The following is an 18,808-nucleotide window of genomic DNA, read 5'->3' on the forward strand; positions in this document are numbered from 1 at the left end:
AGATAGAGCCCATCTAACACTTAAACACACATATGAGCCTAAATATATAATAATTTATAATATAAATAAATCTATATATGTTAATATAACACTACTTTTACATACAGAGAACTCCTACCTCTCTCGTCTACTGCTGGTTACATATTAAAGTACATAAATGTGCTTAAATGACACGCGGGCTGCAGGGAGCATTTTATTGTTGTGACAGGTCATGGTAAGCCAAATCCAACTTTGTTAAAATGTTATGTTTTTTTTTTCTTTTGTTTCATTTTTAATGTCTCAGTTTAACAAATTCTTGCTGTATCTGTATAAATTATATTTTTATATAATTATTTTTTTATGCAATGAGAACAAGCATAAGGTAGGATGCATTAAGTTTTTACATTTTGAATGTAAAGCTGTCAAAAAAGTGTAGTGAATTAAAAAGTACATATTTCTATCTTAATTGTGGATGATTTATGAGGAACTAAATGTAAATACGAACACAGAAGTAGCTCAAACACGTCATTTACTGCATCTTTTCCAAAACAGAAACACCAGGAAGTGTTTCAGTGAGGTTTAGTCTCACCATGCCCCACAGCTGCAGCATCAACTCTGTGGCTCTACTGGAGGGCGTGTATTTGGCTGCCAACAGCCTGTTTACAGAACCTGTACTGTGCCACGGTGCAACTCCAGTCAGCTAACAAGAACCTGACCCACATTGTGCCTCACTCGGCCGGCTCGCGTCTTCAAGCGTCTCCTCCGGATCATCTTGCTCTTGCTGGAACTCGTCCATGGTTCACAGCCAGCCCTCAGGATACAAGTGTGACCCAGCAGCGGAAACACTGCACCTTTACCCTTAATTGTAACTGGACTGGTCTCAAGGAGTTTTAGAGCAGCCGCTGCTGGAGCATTACCACGTTTTTCCATTTACTGTTTTTAACTGTCTCTGCATTACAAGTGTAATGTGACTGAATACAATCAAACATACTTTAAACCAATAAACAGTTTTAACTCGAGAAACTGATATTTCCAAATATAACAAATTGACGTCTAACTCTTAAATACATAAATTAGCGATCATCAGCAAAAAAAAAAAAAAAAAAAAAAAAAAAAAAAAAAAAGGCAACAAAAACGACTGATTTCAAACGTTTATAAAATTTATTATGAAGATGTTAAAGTAAGAGACAACAGTTTAGTCTATAGTCCTCCTGTGTACTGCAGGCCGTTTGTCCTCTGCTGGATGTCTTCTGGTAGTGCATCTGCATCACTACCTGCTGCTCTGCGAGAAAGAAGAGGAAGAGTTTTTAGGGGAGATTATTAAATTTGAATGCTGGTGAAGATACATCCTAACCATGTATGAATGATGAATTACAGGTAAACTTACATGAAAGACATCCTGACGCGCCGCAGTTCAGTCGCTGACTCTTTTGCAGCTCTGCTCTTTTATCTGACATCAGTCTTCATTTTACCTATAGAACAAGAAGAAACAAAAACCTAATCAAACTGTTATTCAAAAGCTACACTGAGCCAAAAGCATATACAAGACAATAAATGTGAAACTGAGGTGGATATTGTACAAGCTCCATTTAAAGTATTTTACCTAAAAACATTATCAAAGCATCAAGATTTAAAGAGAAAATGCACCTGGTGTCCAATCACTTTATTAATGATTATTTACAACTAGTAAATAAACAGTGGGCACATTTATTGCATTTGATGAAATACTGCAGGTCTTACCGTGGTAATGGATGTGGGTTCTCAGCCTCCTTCGAGCGGTCGAGGCTCCTGTGGCGAGAGACAAACAGTGAGTACCTGGTACTGAACTGGAAAGCAGCTTTTTTATCATTTCTTTTGTTCGTTTTTAATCTCATTATTTTGAGGTTGCAAAATTTAAAAAGGTAAAAATGACAGCCTCTTCATCTACATGTATATGTTGGTATGTATCTGTGGATGTCTTTGTATGAGCAGTATGTGTTTGTGTGCAACACAGAAGCAGCAAATTTCGTGTGCAACACAGAAGCAGCTATTTAGGTAATTTTACAGGCAACAGATTAGATTCTGTATCAGCAGACCGATCTTGACTGGGATATAAAAAAAAGTCCCTTGTTGGGACATCCCCAGTAAGAGTTGATTATGTTATATGTGAACATGCAGTAAAAGTAAACAACCTAATGTGTATGCCAGGGTGAAAAGTAAACATATGTAGTATGGATGTGTGAGAGGATCAGGTTGAGTTATAGGAAGGAGTCTGAGCACCCTCAGAAAGATTTATTTATTCTGAAACTGCAGAAAAGACAAGGCAACGTTCAAACCCTCAGGGAAGGTAATTCTGTTACAAAGCCAAGTGAACTGGACTTCATACGGATACATCGGGGGTGTTACTGCAACCCCAACAGAGCTGGGAGCTGCACATGACAGATGAGGAGCCTGGTACAGAAGTTGGTCGTTTTCAGTGCAGAGTTTGGGCAGTGCCCTTTTCAGCGAGGCCGTTAAAGGCCAAAAGGGTCGTTCTGGCATCACACTCTGAGACATGACATAAAAAAAGATTTGAGCCAATCAGAGCTAATGACTTACAAAATGGATCACAGTGCAGACAGATTCATAACAGCCTCCAGGGCACGACTCATAACTTTGGCAGAACACTGTAGTTTCCTCTTGATCAAAGCTCGTCAGAGTTTGAGAGAACCATGAACTCCAGGTAGCACCACAGTCCTTTACAGCTACAAGACAACTCATATGCACAATCAACAAAAAGAAAACTGCCACAGTTGTCATGTACTGTACCTTTTCAACATGGCTGGCTGGTCACTGGCATGACATGGCATTCAGGTGTAAAGGAAAGAGTGACAGAACGTGAGTAGTAAGGTACTGAGAGGAGAGAGGAAAGCAACAGAGTACATCACTACTACAGAAACTCAAAAAGTTCACTGTATCTGGTATGTTTGTCTTGTGTTACATACCTGCCCTGCAACACTTCAGCCTAAAACCAACAACCCTTGCTCAGATCAGGGGTTTAAGTAATGGAACTACAGTTCCAGTTTGAGATTTGAAGTCTACGTTATGCAGTAGTTATATGGAGTGTCCCTCCACGATGTTCAAGCATATTTGTGGAGATTACATTCTCAGGAAGTCACAGTGAATCTAAAAATATGTGCATCCTGTCATGTCGTGTATTTGACTAATTTATGGCTCCAAAGAAGGCACAAACACTGATACAGCTCACCGGATTGATAAACAAAACCAAATCAGACGATCAAACTGTAGCAACTTGAAGATGTTTCACAAGTAGATGTTTGTTCTGTTTTAAGTCTGATTTACTAATAAACAGTGAGAGGAAGCAGAATGCAGTCGCTTAATGATGGACAGCTTTAAAACTTGTGTTGCGTTGGCTTGTTTGGCGTTTTTTCCAAATGTAGTGTTTATATTTCCTCCTTATGTGATATGTGTATTAATTATGTAGTGTTCTGTACAGTGCAGACACTTCCAATGCACCCATTGGTTGAACCACTAGCCATGTAAACTTCCACTTTTATTCTGATGACAATTATTCATCAGCTCCCACTGCCGATTATGTTCTATGTAAGCTACAAAAAACCTTAAACTGTGTCCAGTTTGAGCTCAGGGTGACATTAATTTGGAGACTTAATGTTGCCGCCACCAAACATGTGGTTCCTTATCCATCATGTTTTAGCTTTGCCATATGATGTGAACCTCAGACCTCTTTGTGCTTCACTGTTTAGAAGACTCAGTCTGAATTGGTAGAACAACTGTGCTGCTCCTGCTGCCTGAAATGTACTTAAAAAAGATCTTAAGCAGAATGAACTCTGGCTGAACACAGTATTAGTCTTATGAAAGTGTCCCAGCTCATTTGTTTACCTAATTATTTTAATCAATGCCACTGAGTGAAGGTCAACTTTAAACTGACTTGTTGCTATATTAATTCTGCTGTCTTGGCTAGGTCTCTCTCAAAAATGAGATACTGGTTAAATAAAGTAGACTTGAAACTAACAAATACCTACTCAATAGACAGAGGCTGTGAAAAAAAATGCACAAACCGAGGAACCCAGTCACTACCAGTTTGAATATTTCCATTATTAAAGGTAATGATGAAATCCACACCACTATTTATACAAACACAAAATCACCAAGGTTGTGGAAGTGGTTGTAAGGTTGAAGGTGGTGCAAAATGTATTGAGCAAGGATTTTCACTTTCGACCATCCCACCCAGAGCAAACGAAGCAAAATTGTACCTGTATCACTTCAAAACGAGAGACATCCCAACCCAGTATAAAAAAAATGTGATTGTAAAAACATATTACAGAGGGAAAGTTTCAATATTGTTGATGCTAATGTCAGAACATGTGTTCCAACTAACATACTTTGTACAGTTTTTATTATTTTCAACTATGATGCTGTCATTCAGCTAGGATCACTTCACATTGTATTGTATATATGTTTTAGGCACATAGTGCACGTTTCTGAAGGGGCAAGAAGCTGTATAGTGATTATAGCAATCAGATGCAAGAGGTGCAGCATAAAATCAACCACCAAAAGATCTTTCCTAGAGTTTTAGAGTGAAATATGGCATCAGTCTCTTTTCATTGCTGTACACACCTGCCTGTTTCCACTGCTGATAAAAGAATCTGTACAGGTTGGAGAAAATACAAAAGAAACTATCTTGTACTGTGATGTATTCGAGTTGTCCATTTGAATTTGATACTTTTAATAGAGGTAAACAGAAAAGTCTTTACACAACCAAGTGAAGTTTCAGCTCTGTATTCCACACATCTGCATTTTGAACTGTTGTGTTGAACCAGTGACTCAGCCTTAATACAGTTTTCATTCATACAGAAAAGCCAAAGTACTACGACCACAAACACACACACACACTACATGAGCTATGATGCATCACCATGCCCCCCCCCCACACACACAGAAAAACGGTTGAACAGAGATCTGCACTGTGATGCCATTATTTGAAAGTGTGATGCCAGAAACCCTGTTAACGTCACACTGAGCCGTGACGTGGGAAAGAAGAGTGAAGTTATGGGAGAACTGAGCATCTTGTATTATAAACATGGATGTGACACTTACCTTACTTGTTCAGCTGATCTGTGAAAGCATACCTCTGGCTGCTGTGCAAACAAGTCCAGGCTTTACTGTCCACTGACTTCTGCAGAACTACTCATCGTCAATGCAACCCAACTGCAGAGAAGAGCCTCTACTGTGGACTGGGGCAGTCTGTCTTTGACAAGCTGGCTGACAGCGGCTAACGCAACTCTCATTTACTCAAAGACATGAAACACACAAAACACACCATCCGCTCTTCAACAGTCAAGTGCATGGACTTTCCACCTGAGGTAGGTTGATGAATAAAGGGGCTCGGTCAGGTGCAGTAGTGTTTTGGCCAACAGCTTCTAGGGTCAAAAAGTTTTTGAAACAGACCAGTACGGATCAGCTGCAGGGCCTTAAGGCCTTCAAATAAATCTTGACTTAAACTTTTAAAGATTGTGAGTGTCAAGCCTTTGGTGTCCAATTTTACTCGGGTAACAAAGTCATACAGTTCCCTAATTTGGACCTTTGTAATAAAGTTACTTCTGGACTATGAACTACAAATCTCTGTTTTCAGGTTCCACTAATGATGCCATCAAACCTCTTCAGTAATAAGGGACATCCTTTTCTAAACTTTCACTACAGTTATTGTTGCTTGGTCACAACTCTTAAACAAAACTCATTAGTTCTAAAAATTTAGGTGTCAAAGTTTTGATTTTCATTTGTATTTTAATTAATTATCAGTCAAAATATGTGACAATTAAGGTGTCATTTGTACTACGGCTGCTTTGCTATCAGTTACATGTGCTTGATGATGCCATTATATCAATTTTGACTCAAAGACTCAACACCTTCACTGACACAAAGTAAATATACGTTAGCAACAGAGGGAATCCCCCTTCTGAATGTGTCTACAGTCTGTTAAGAGTGCTTGGCACCAACTTTAATGATCTTAACCATGACATGCATGCTTTGGTCCATTAATGTAGTTACTGTTTAAATGTGGACACATTTGGGCAAATAGGTTTTAAAAGAACTTGAAGCTCTGTAATATAGTCACTGTCTTGACTAAAAAGTTCTAAAACTGGTGCCATGTTGACATTTACACCCACCCAAGTGTGAAAACTCTGGTTACTATAGCCCTTAATAGGCATGTAATATGAGACACTGCTGGCTTTGTCAGTCTATTACAATGATGACTTTTGTTCATTCAGACAAACTGTGATATCTGACAACACATGAGACTGGACACTGCAGGAAGTTGGGTATAACGGCCTATTTTGGTTTTATTAAGATGCCCTATTGTGTTTTCTTGGTAGCTCTACGATGTTGGTATGGGACCAATGTTAAACCATTAGTTTCATTTTTGAAATTCTGCTCTACCTACTACTTTTAAATTGTGCCAGAGATTAGCATGTAGTCAAAGTTCTTATGACTGCTAGGCATGATGAGCATGCTTATCAATCGATTTCAACATTGGTGAAAGCAATAAGATATTTCACTAGGTCCAATCTCATGACTAAAAATGAGGGTGCTTCTTCAGACATGCCATCAAAACAAACTGCTACTAGATGGATAGAAAGTGGTGCATGTCTGAAAGAGGCTAGTTTTACTTCAAAAATGCAAAGGCAAAAGATGTTTGCATCCCCATTCTGCATTTCTAATATAGTTTGTGTAGTCTCTTCTTGGCACTTGTTACTTAGGCAGTGAAGACAAACTATTGTGTTAAAATATCCATCTTTCAACTTACAGAGCTGCAGTCCAACATTTGTGCTACTTTGTACGGCTTTAAATTGAAAAATCTAAAGTAGCACACAGCATCAGCTGAATGTACCACTGACTTTGAATTTCTTGGTTTGGAAAGTTCCTTTTCATTGTCCAACATCTTTAAAGATGGTCAAACCTGTTAAAGAAAAACAAATTGTACACAACACCAACACACAGACATAACATTACAATGTTTAACTTATCCAAGTCCGAACGTACAGTATTTGTAGTCCTGATTTGTAGAAAGTTCATATGCTGAGAGGAGAGGAAAAGCTTGTTGTGTGCGATTGTTTTTAAAAACTGGCAGAGCCCTAAATCCATCTGCCAAGAATTAGAAATTCGTAATATTTAAATGTTGTTAAAATGTAATGTTAAAATTTTAATCTAGTATTAAATTATTGTAAAAACCAAAACTATAATAAATTTTAGCAAGACATTGTTAAAACTCCAAGATACTGGAGGTTATTTGTCTTTTTCTTTTATATTTCCATTTGATGATATGAAGCCTAAAATAACACTTGAGGCTATTCAAGGCCAAGCTGAATAAAATAAGTTACTATATTGCTGGTTTAGTTTTTGGAGACGGGGTCAGGTCAAGTAAAAATAGCTACTACATACATTCACATTCTCACGTAACAGCAAAATGCAATATTTATTTTCTATAAACTTGGATCACTTAAAGTCATATCTCGCAAAGTCGCTTGTGTCCAATCATGTAACGTTTTCCATGTGATTGTTCCATGTACGGGCTTCACAGTAGCTGAAGATAAATGCCACAGGACTAATCATTGCTACCCGACTTTCAATCGGTACTATACTAACTTGAATTGAAACGTGTTGATGACAAACTGCTTCCTCAATCCACACAATACAGCCACAAATTCCTCCACAGTCCATAATCTTTAAAGCTGGTCAGACCTGTTAAAAGGAAAGTGTAGATAACACAAACACACTTAACATTTCAGATGTACAGTCCAACATGATCTTAGATTCAGAGTTCTTGGATGCCACTGTTGGAATACTTTTATAACGGAGTAAAATGTACTCTGTTCATAGTTAAAGTACTGGGTGGCTTGTCATACTTTTTCAATTATATACAACTAATTCAAAATGTCATGATATCCTGGCACTATTTAGATGTTTGACATTGCACTGTTGTCAAAATGACTTGAAGTCATCCAGTTAGTGACTCCACAGTTAAGGAGTCAGTAGGAAAAACATAAAAAGGGTTTAAGCATTAAAACCAACCCTCAGCAACTGTGATGTTTTTAAAGACTTCTGTTAAGAGCAAATAAACACACAGAATAGCAAACCTGAGCCAGTGCCATCAATTAAATTTGAGAGTCTACTTTATGTGTCCACGTGCATTGGTGAAAGAAAATGCAGCAATTAATACTGTCAAGTCTTATAGGCAAGAGTTTCACAGTTGTAATGCATACTAGATGACTTACACTCACCATTTCACTCCAATGCCAGCTACTGTGAAACTATGAAGACTGCTTGCTTTATATAGTCATGACACCTCTGGGCAGGTAATTCTATGGGATAACCTCATTTCAAGGTTTTACAGAGGTCAACCAATGACTTTCTATGTGGAGTTTGCACATCTAATTCTAAATTGTCTGTAAGTGCCGTCTCTAACCCACCCACTACCCTCTAAGGGATAAATTGGTATAGCTCATGGATGCTGTTGGTACTATGTGTTGATGGTATACAGTGTTGTCATCCAGTTAGAATCCATCCATAGATAGTGCTGAGATTGAGAGTTGGATACAGAGGTGGCCCGAGTTTACGCATATATAACACCTTGTGTGATACAGTCATTAAAAATCAGTTTAAGATGGGGTAGAATAATTTGCACTCCAACTCTGATTCAGTATGCAACTTGAATGCAAGTATGAAAAAAAATGTGTGCTGGTGGCACACATATACTGGGAGTGAAGTAGGAGATATGTTGTTTAATAGTTACATTTGTGTGTAGTTTTATGCACCATAAAATGTGCTTGGAGACGATCTTCAATAGTGGGACTGAAGTGTCATTAGAGAATGCAATAAGTCAAATGTTTATCTCAAGTTAAGTTTAAGCTAAAGGTGTTACCAAGCTAAAGTTTGTGACTTTTGCAGTTTTCAGTTCTACTATTTCATCAGATGACATCAAGGTCACTATTAACAGAGAAATAGATTATGTCTGTTTCAAGTGAAGAATAAATAACGTGATGCAGCTGATGCAGCAATGATAAGAGGCAAGTGTATTTGCTAGTTCAATTGCAGAAGTACTATAAAAATACCAACTGAAAACAGTGTAGTCCTCATTAATAAACAACATACTATGACTCATTCATGACCAACAGTAGCTTTTTCAGCCATGTGTCTGGTTTTTGCCACAAACCACAGATAAATGTAAACAGATGAGTAAGACTGTCTATTAGCTTATCAGATTATTTAACTAGTTGTATTTGATGAGATCAGACTTCCATCTGTGGAGTGACAGAGTGTAAAAAGAAATTCACAAGTTTGACAGTGTGAAATATCAGCAAGTCTCATGAAGAACAACCAAGGGAAAAAGTTCAGAGACTAAATTCCAGTACAAGCCATAACCATGCAGTTTACCTTCATTATAGCTCTGACAGCCAGGGCACAGAATTAAGAGTCCGGATTTCTTGTCTTCTTATGGGTCCAGCTTTGTCATTGAAGTAACAACATTGTGCTTTCTGACTCATGTTTACACAAGAGTCTGTTGACAATGGAGCTTGCAATAATTGTCACCGTTTACAGGGGTGAAAGCCTTCTTACTTGACTGTTATTTTCAACCACAGAACATATGTAAAACATTTATTTAAGTTTCTGGTGGTTATCAAGCTTTTAATACAGACCACCATGCATAATTAGTAAGTCCACCGGTCATTGCCAGTCATACAAAGGCAGATTTACTCATGCCAACAACTGGTTTAACTATAGTATGGACACATGTTTTTAATGAAAGTTCCTTCAGCAAGAACTTCCTCATCTGTTCCTTTAACATATCAACTCAGTAGACCTCTGATGAAACCTCCTCAATGAGAGCAACTATGTTTCCATGTAGGTTTATATAGGATAACGACTAAGTTACGACTAAGGACAACTGGGTTTACAGTAACATCCACATAGCTGTTAACATGTTAATATTACAGCCACCTAGAACAGTGAGGTTATGACCATGTTATTATACACACTGCCAACTGGGGGTCTAAAAAACTTTAAAACACATTATTAGAAAAAAATACAAACACGCCGAGGTTATAAGAATAGCCCCATAGAACCTCTCTCACTAATTTTAGAAATTAATGTTCGATAATCTAATCTTAATTTACAGTATCAAGCGCTTAAGTAGGTGGAAACAATAACTGGAAGTGCTGATTCAGAAAGTAGATTATAGTGACAATAAAATTCATTTACCTGCATGTAAACATAGTCAATCTCATGTTAACTGTGTCACTGACAGACTCATCGAAGGATGAGCACAATCTGTTTATAAGGAGACTTGTGCCAGTGCACTTGGTAACTGACACACACACACACGTGCTCTCTCTCTCTCTCTCTCTCTCACCACACACACACACACACACAGTTTCTTAAAGGTTCTATGTGTAGTATTTCTGCTTTCCTGAAGCATGGCTGCAGAAGCAAAGACCGACAAATTGTAGTGTAAGTGTGCCTCCACAGAAATATGAAAAATAGCTTAAACATTTTAGGCAAAGGAGAGCTCTATTTTGTCTAATTGCAGTGTTTTTGTAAGTAAATTAAAATATGCAAATAGAAATAGAATAAATTGAGCCTAACAAACTGCACAATTTTAAGAGCTTTGTGCTATGTGGTCTGCAAATACACTAATGCTTGATAATATAGAGAAAAAGTCCTTCACATACAAAATTTCGAAAGCTGGGCCAACATCAGGTGCTATGCACTGTGAGATGTGGATTTTCCCCAGTGAGGTAAAATGAAAAAATGGAAAAAACAAAAAAACAAAACAAAACATGCAGCTTCTCAAGAAGGAAAGGTTGAGTGAGACGGCGTGCATAAATTGAGTTATGCAGTACGAGTCGCATCCGGGCAAGAGCTAATGAACTACTCCTCTCCACTACACGCAGGAACCTAAATCTTTATCTTTAATGAATTACCAGGACATTACACCTTCAGAACTACAGATTGGTAAAAGGTCAGATGGTGCCTACTACTTAGTTGTCGTATGTGTGAACACAACTTAATGGGTGAAAAGTGTGTGTAAATCTGATAAAAAAAACAGAAGCACAAAATTAAGAAGGTGTGAGCATCTGTACTGAGTGTTTGCTTCAAGCAGGGTTAATATCTTGTTTCTTTAAATTATGTTTAACACATCACTAAAGATAAGGTCAGGATTGTGGCAGAGATAACACATAGAGCCTTTAAGACTTATTGAGATAGATTGCAAACAACCAATTGTAGGGATTTGATTGCTTTGTGAATCCAACTTTTGGAATAAATGGTAAAGGTTTGTCCTGATAGAACCAATGTGTCTTTATTATAATACATGCTTTGACTCCCAATGTATGGCACAAAACACAGCCATAGAAAGTGGAGAAAATGTTACAATAATCACTTCACGACGTCTCACAGAGCATAATACATCTAGAAAAGAAAATTGTACATGGGTCAGAAAGAACTAAAGGATCACAAGAGGGTGATCCATCTTTCCAAACTACTGACAATACAAAATAAAAAAATGAAAATGTTGACTTTATCATAAAATGAGAAAATTGTCAGACTAAAATGTAGCAACAATTTAAACTTAAATACAAGAAAAGTGACTCAACATGTTTGTCTTAGAGAATCTATACAAAGTGTGCTGCTGGGAGAATCAAAGAGCAGCGTTTAAAAACGGGGTTTCTTAGCAGGACCATCAAACTCCTCGCGGACCCTGCCATACCCAGGGTTACCAGGACCCATTCCCCTAGGACCGCCCTGCGCAAAGCGCTCATTACGCTGTGAGGGTCAATTTGCCAGACAGAAAGGGGGATATGTTGTGGGATGAGAGTAAGTGCATAAGCACACAGTTCATGTCCATATGGGGGTGTATTAAAGGTATGGCAATAAGCGTTTTTTTTATATTGAGAGCAGATTTACAACACAAACAGCAGGAGACACATCCGAAGAAACCGTTCGTTCCAATATGAAGGTCCACAGGTGCCACAGGTTACATACGGAAAAGGAAGAGAGGGTAATGCTTTCGTTAGTCAGTGCCTACCTAGTGTGATCTCTCCAGTGCATGCCAAGATTAACTTACAATCCCTACTGGATATCAGTTCGAGCATTTTATAAATGCTAAGTTTTTTTTTTTTTAATCCATTTTTGAGCATTAAATATGGCAACATGGCCATGGTTACACGGTCAGAACTACTGGAGGTATAACTAGGTTTCTTTTGACATTTGAGGAGAAAAACACAACATTAGGGGTCATTGCAACAAATTCTGATGTAAGTCAGGGCCAAAGTTTCCTGAACATAAATGATGGTTTATAAGTCTAGAGTCCATCTATCTCAGAACCTCTTAGAGGTGTCCAACCCTGCTCCTTGAGCGCCACTGTTCCAGTTGTTTTCCCAACTCTCCCGGCCCTACACTCTGCCAATTACCTATATCAGGTGTGTTCAGCTAATCAGAAGCTGTAAGCGCAGTGAAGGCTGGAGGGACAGTGGCCCTCGAGGAGCAAGATTCACCCCTGTTCTTAAGGCACTGACTTCATAAAAAGGTAAATTCCTAAAGGTGTATCAAGCATCTGATATAAAATATGCTGCAATAAGTGTGTAGCTTGCTGACACTATGGCACAGTAAAATGTAAACACTGCAGCTCAACCAAGAATTGTTTTATATATGCCCAGACAAGTTCTTTGAAACAGTAGAATGACAAAGCATAGTGCCTCAAAAGCCAAAAATCCAACTGAAGAAGAAAGCTTCGGTTTGCACGACACTTATAACAGGCTAGAATAAAACAATAAAAATCCAAACAAAAAACATGTTATATAAAAAGGACAAATAATATCAATATATCCACCTGGAACTGCTCATTCTGTTCAATTATCACCACCTTTTCTAGAACAATGGTGTAACATACCTAATTTCTTTCAGCTTCATGGATTGTAAAATTGTTGTATTGCCAACCTCACCAAAAAAGCAGCTAAAAAAAAAAGGGTATTTTAGAAACCCTTTCATAAAAATCCCTAAATACTATGTCAGTAATAATATTTTAAATTCATACAGTAAAAAATTAAGTTAAATTAATATTACTATTGAAGTTTGACTTGTTCAAAATGTAGCGCAAACCTTTTTTCTAATAATAAGTCTTAGTTTGAGCACATACAGAAAATAGCCTTTCTGCAGTGTTTCCCCTATAATAGTACAGGGATGGTGGACCATCATGCCAACAAGACCCTCTGCCATGCCTATATGACACAATTTTTTGTAATGAGGTCAAATAAGAAAAACGGGATGAATGTGACAAGAGAATGGCGTCAACAGTTCATGTGTACACCAAGGTTAATGAAAACTTTCAGTTTGCAGAGAGCCTTTATCCAGCCTTCTATTATGTTTGTGATATTTAATATTTTCATATGGAGCAGCAGTGTCACTGTATTTGCCTCTTTCACCAACATTATAACAGTGTAGTTTTAGTACTTTAATGTAACTGATCAATAAGTTAAAGAGTGAATCTGTATGAAGTTTAAGTAAACATGACATTCCCTATAATGGTTCGTTCATTACAGATAATCATCTTCATCTTTTTCTATACATTCATTTTTCTTTGATTGTTTGTTCCAACTTCTTTGACTGTAAAGCTGATTTGTAGCTTTGAGAATTAACTGTATACAACAAATTGATCCTATAAATACTTATTTTAGATTTTAACAGAAAATCTCTACCATCCTCTTGATACTGTGCCTGAAAAACTTTCTAGGGGAAACACTGTTTTGTATAGAAAAGGCTTGTTATTAAAATACTGTGAAAATGCTTTTCAGTCAAAATGTATGACCTTAACAGATTTAGCTCTTGTCACTCAACTCAAAATCCAGAAACAAACCTCTCTTGAAACCTCTCTTCCACATTTGGTCCACTACTCACCAATTAATCCTAAAATCACAAGGCTTCACCTGCCCCCATCAATTAATTAGTGTTATATGTAAAGTTGGATTATTTTGCTCAAGATGTGATGCCTCATACCGTCAACCTGCACTAAAAGGCTTTCTAAATGCTCAGTCAAAAGAGGTTAATGAAACAGTAAAGACTGCAGGTAAAGAACATGAACTACACAAGGACTTCACGTCTGTTGGCTAGTTGGCTTGTAGCACAGATGGAGCTTTATAAGGATTTCACACTGCCACCCAAAAATACACATAGCCCGTTTATGTACAACTTCTTCTCATGACAGATGATGCATGAAATTGCTAGCAAAGTATGAAAAGGGTGATTTAAACTGGATGAGCACATTGTCAGCAGTTAAAGGAAAAAAAACACTGGTAGATGCCATTTTGCCTCTGGTCAAGAAAAAGTGCCTGTCCAGCTCACATGAGACAGGGCTTGCAATAGCTGTCCACTACACAAACGGTGTGATAGGAGGGAGAAGAGCCACTGAAGTCTGTCTAAAGCTGTCAGAGAGCACAAATTAAAGAGCTTTTGTTTTAGTGCAGGTTGACGGTTTCATGGCTGGAACACAGTAAGAATCAGGTGCAGTTAACTGAGGGGGCTTGGCTTGCCACTGAAAGAAACCCTATTTTCAGGTAGAAGCATATCACCCATATCCAACAACCAGCAAGCTGCACGAAATCACAAATCATTCAAAATCTCCAGTCCTTCATGGCCAGATGGCCTCTTTGAAAAATCAGCTAAAAGCCTTTCCAGCAAAAAAGAAAGCTGAATACAAACTAAATTATCTACTAATCTTCCCAAAAGTGGGATACATTACCATTTCGTTCCCCATCAAGCCTCCTGAGGATGGTCCCAGTCCCTGCTGTCCATCAAAGCCCATTCCACCCATGGGAAATTTCTGGTTGGATCCACCAAATGCCATATCTAACAAGAACAACATGATTCAAGTCACATATTGCTCCTAGCATGGCCTGTTAACCACAAAACTTTATTGTTATATATATATATATTTTAATTAATTATAAAAAAGATAACTTACCACCCATGCCCATGGCTCCGCCAGGATTCATTCTCATCTCCCTGTCCCTCTGTAGTAAGAACAATAAAACAGACAATAAGTCCCAACTGAATACATAAATGGACATTTTTGCAACACAATTTTATGAAACTGTAATTTTTAAGTTGAACTTACATCCATGAAGTTTCCCATTCTGTAATTCTCTTCACGTTGACGACGCATCTGTTCTTCCATCTCCCTCTTACGAAGCATCTCTTCTTCTCGCCTGCGTCGTTCTTCCTCTTGTCTGTCAAAAGTGAAAAATATTGCAACCATCACCAACAGCAAATGAAAGCAGTGTGTTTGAGGAAACCCAGATGACTAACATCAATCTCAATAAATAACCAAACAGAAGTCTAAAGGACAAATACCTGAGCTGCATCTCCTTTCTCTTTTGCATCTCCTGACTGTGCAACTCCTCCATGCGCCGGAGTTCCTCCTGTCGCCTCAGCAGATCTGCAAAGATACATGAAACCGATCAATATAAATAAATAAAATGATTATTATTCATTTTAGTACATGAACACTGTCACAACTTTTCTGGTGATAATGGGCAGAAAATACACTCAAACAGGTTTTTTCCTTTTCCCTCCATACTGACACAACCACCACTATACTTGCCTTGCCGGAGTAGATTGGCCTGATGCTCGTGAAAAGCATCTTCCATCTCACTCTCTAGCTTCTCACGGGCTTCACGCATATTCTTCTCGACCTGCTGTCTCTGCTGCTTCTCCATTTCATCAAGCGACTTCCAGCGCTTAGAGTACTCATACTCAAAGGTGCCTGGGCGGGCAAAACGTGGAGGTTCTTCACGCTCTCTGTAGACCCAAAGAATAAACAAAGTTCTGTTGCCAGCTATGTTGTCATGGAATAAGCATGACATTTTATTTCAATAAACTTTGAGGGAATATTTTCCACCCTCTTGTTCAATAGAGATGTGCTGGGTTTTCTATATGTATATATTTTCCCAATAATTGTGTAAGGCATTAAACTTAATATGTAAAGTGTATTGAGATTATTTTTGTTTTTACTAAATAAGTAAACCGAGTAGAAATGAAATCACTGCTGGTCAACATATAGTTTGTAAAGGTGCAGGTATGGCCCTTTTTTCTTTCTTCTCTCGATTCACAAAGCTTAACAAATGCTAATCTACAACAATTGACCATAACAGCTGCCTTTCCTGAAACACCTCCCCCCCCCTCCATTATCCACATCACACCATCTGCCATTCACAGGACAATGACTTGACGTACCAGAGAGACTTAAAGTCAAAATCAAAACTCCTCCAACTAAAGGAATACAGGCAAATGTATAGTGTAAAACAGAAACTAGCTTACGCTTGATATCTTGGGTTCTTCTGTGCCAATTTCTCTGGAAGACCGTCTTCATCGTCAAACTGCTCCAGAGGCTCAACAATTACAGGTCGGGGAGAACTGAAACAATCAATAAATACATATTTAGAGCATTGTTTGACATTTTATTTTTTAAGATGTATGTGTAAAGTAATTGATGCTTTATGAACTCTAACTTTACTTACGTGGTGAGTAGAAAGACACCCTCATTGCACCTGTCCAGGGCTTTTCTGGCAGCAGGTTTGGAGGAGAATTCGACAATCCCCCTGCCCGTGGAGCGCCCACGATCATCTACAATGACAATGGCCCTCTCAACCATTCCAAACTGTGAGAAAGCTTCTTCCAGGAGCTCATTGGAAACAAATGGAGACAGATTCTTCACAGACAAGGCTGCAGAGTGTGTGGCAAATCGGACACGCAGGGGCCGACCCTTCATTGGTGTGTCATCCAGCTCTGCTTTTGCTATCTCTGCAAGTGCACGGGACTCCTGCAAAATGATGATCAACAATAAGTTACACCTCTTGTACTATTAATGCATAGCACTTTAACAGTGAGTATAATTAAAAAAGGAGATGTCTTACCAGTCGGATGAAGCCAAAGCCTTTGCCTTTGTTGATGAAGACTTCACTGGGCTCTCCATATTTTGCGAAGAGCTTCCTGAAGTCTTCCTCTGTGATGTCGTTGGGCAGATTTCCAATGAACAGGCGGCATCGCTGTGTGTATGTTTTCTCACCAGGTTTCAAGAGCATGGACAGTGTTGCCTTAAATTCCTGTTGATTGATAGCAATATTAAATGACACTATCAAGTCTGTGTGCTAACATACTCAGGCTTTAAAAACGAACAGTTAAGAACAAAGAAAATGTTATCTAAAAATAACACACTGAGTCTAAATAAGTAATATAACTATAACTGTCGCGTTTCCGTATGTAAGTCTTTATTTTCCTGCCTTCTGGCCCATCCCCCATGCGTTTATGTGCTCAAAAGAACAACAGCTTTGACATATATAAATAGGCCAATCATTTTCAGTAAGCGAATATACACGACGTTATTTAACTAATGTGGAGGATCTGTGTAAAAACAGATAACTGGGCCTTTTTGAAACGTATTTACCATTTGTTGCAACCCTCACGGGTTTTGGACAAGATGGCGGATAGCTGAAGAGGCTAAAACTATAGTGCGCCTGGTTTAAATCCCAGCGTGTCCCGACACAGCTTGTGGGCGCTTACTATGTGTAAAACAGCGTGGAAAACGTGCACGGTGACTCCGCCCGCCCCAAATCGAGCGTACCATTAGCCGTGCTGAATAAGCTAACGATGGCTACACGACGTTAGACGCCATTTGCAACAAAAACATATCTTAAACAGATTAAAGCAAACCTTTGACTGGCTGTCCGACTCTCCGGGTCCACTGCCCGTCGCTTTCTGTTGTGGCTCTTGTTTTACTGATACTTGTGCGCTCCGGTTTGGTGGCCCCGTCCTCTGGCCTTGCTGGGGTCCTGGCTTCTGGCCTTGCGGCGGACCTGGCTTCGGGCTCGCTTGCGGAGGCTGCTTTTGCTGCTGTCCATTCGCGTTACCCACCGGTGATTTCAGCTGGTTCTCGTTCTGACTTTTGTTTGCTGGGTTCGGCGGAGGGGAGCTCACGTTGGGCTTCGGTGGTGGAGGAATCTTGGGCTGAGCCGCAGGGGTTGTGGGTTTCCGTTGCTCCGGCTCCTGTTGCTGCTGCGTCGGCTTCTGCTGCTGCTGCATCGGGCCTTTCATCGTCAGAGCCGGGCCGGGACTCGGCGGAGGGATGATGGGCATCTGGTTCTGTTGTGGCTTCTGTGGAGTGGTCTGTGGTCCCTGATGAGGTGGTCTGTTGAAGTTATTATTTGGTCCCCTCCGATTTTGGTTCTGATTCTGGAAAGGATGGTTTCTGAAATTTGGGTTTCCCATCAGACCTCCCCGCATCGGTCCACCGGGCCCACCGCCCCTGCGCGGCTGGAAATTATTCATCCCAAGTCCGCCGCGGTTATTGTTGAATCGAGACATTGGTTCTTATATCAGCGGAAAAATATTAAAAAATACCAAAATAATGAAGGTTCGCTGTGTAACAGCCGCCTCCAACCGTTTCTTCCAAGACGAACTTCAAAATGGCGGCTAACGGCTGCGTTTCGGAAGGTCTTTCTTTCTCCGGGACAGGGAGAGCCGCCCAGCCGCGGTCATTGGTTTGCTGCCCGGCAGGAGGCGTCACCGGAGCCCGGCTCAACGTTTAAAGGAACCTCATCAGGTCCGACTGTTCGGATACTTTAAGTTGTTTTTTTATGCATCGATTCTACCAGCTTCTTGTGAATATTTTCTAGATTTTCCATTTTGTGACAGTGAGTTTCTGTTAATCAGACAAAAAAAAAACACATCTACAATATGAGACATGAAAAATAAAAAGCAGACTGTGCAGGGACAAACATGA

General features: G+C 39.2%; 1 protein-coding gene across 4 annotated transcripts; it reads right to left on the reverse strand.

The window, feature by feature from the left end:
• Positions 1–1,121: 1,121 nt before the first annotated feature.
• Positions 1,122–18,502, reverse strand: sfpq (splicing factor proline/glutamine-rich). Of its 4 annotated transcripts, none has more exons than XM_026347496.1 (12): positions 17,740–18,502; positions 16,944–17,132; positions 16,548–16,849; positions 16,348–16,443; positions 15,632–15,828; positions 15,382–15,466; positions 15,146–15,257; positions 14,993–15,041; positions 14,771–14,877; positions 1,720–1,767; positions 1,367–1,451; positions 1,122–1,256 (listed from the first exon to the last, which is right to left on the reverse strand). In XM_026347496.1, the coding sequence occupies exons 1-10, from the start codon at positions 18,388–18,390 to the stop codon at positions 1,741–1,743; spliced, it is 1,815 nt and encodes a 604-aa protein (XP_026203281.1). In that variant the 5' UTR covers positions 18,391–18,502; the 3' UTR covers positions 1,122–1,256; positions 1,367–1,451; positions 1,720–1,740. The 4 variants fall into 4 exon arrangements, with proteins under 4 accessions (XP_026203281.1, XP_026203280.1, XP_026203279.1 ...); XM_026347495.1 differs by having other exon boundaries at positions 1,122–1,261; XM_026347494.1 differs by having other exon boundaries at positions 1,720–11,799.
• Positions 18,503–18,808: the final 306 nt, after the last annotated feature.

The sequence above is a fragment of the Anabas testudineus genome, chromosome 11 (assembly GCF_900324465.2).
Source record: "Anabas testudineus chromosome 11, fAnaTes1.2, whole genome shotgun sequence".
NCBI classification, from domain to species: domain Eukaryota; kingdom Metazoa; phylum Chordata; class Actinopteri; order Anabantiformes; family Anabantidae; genus Anabas; species Anabas testudineus.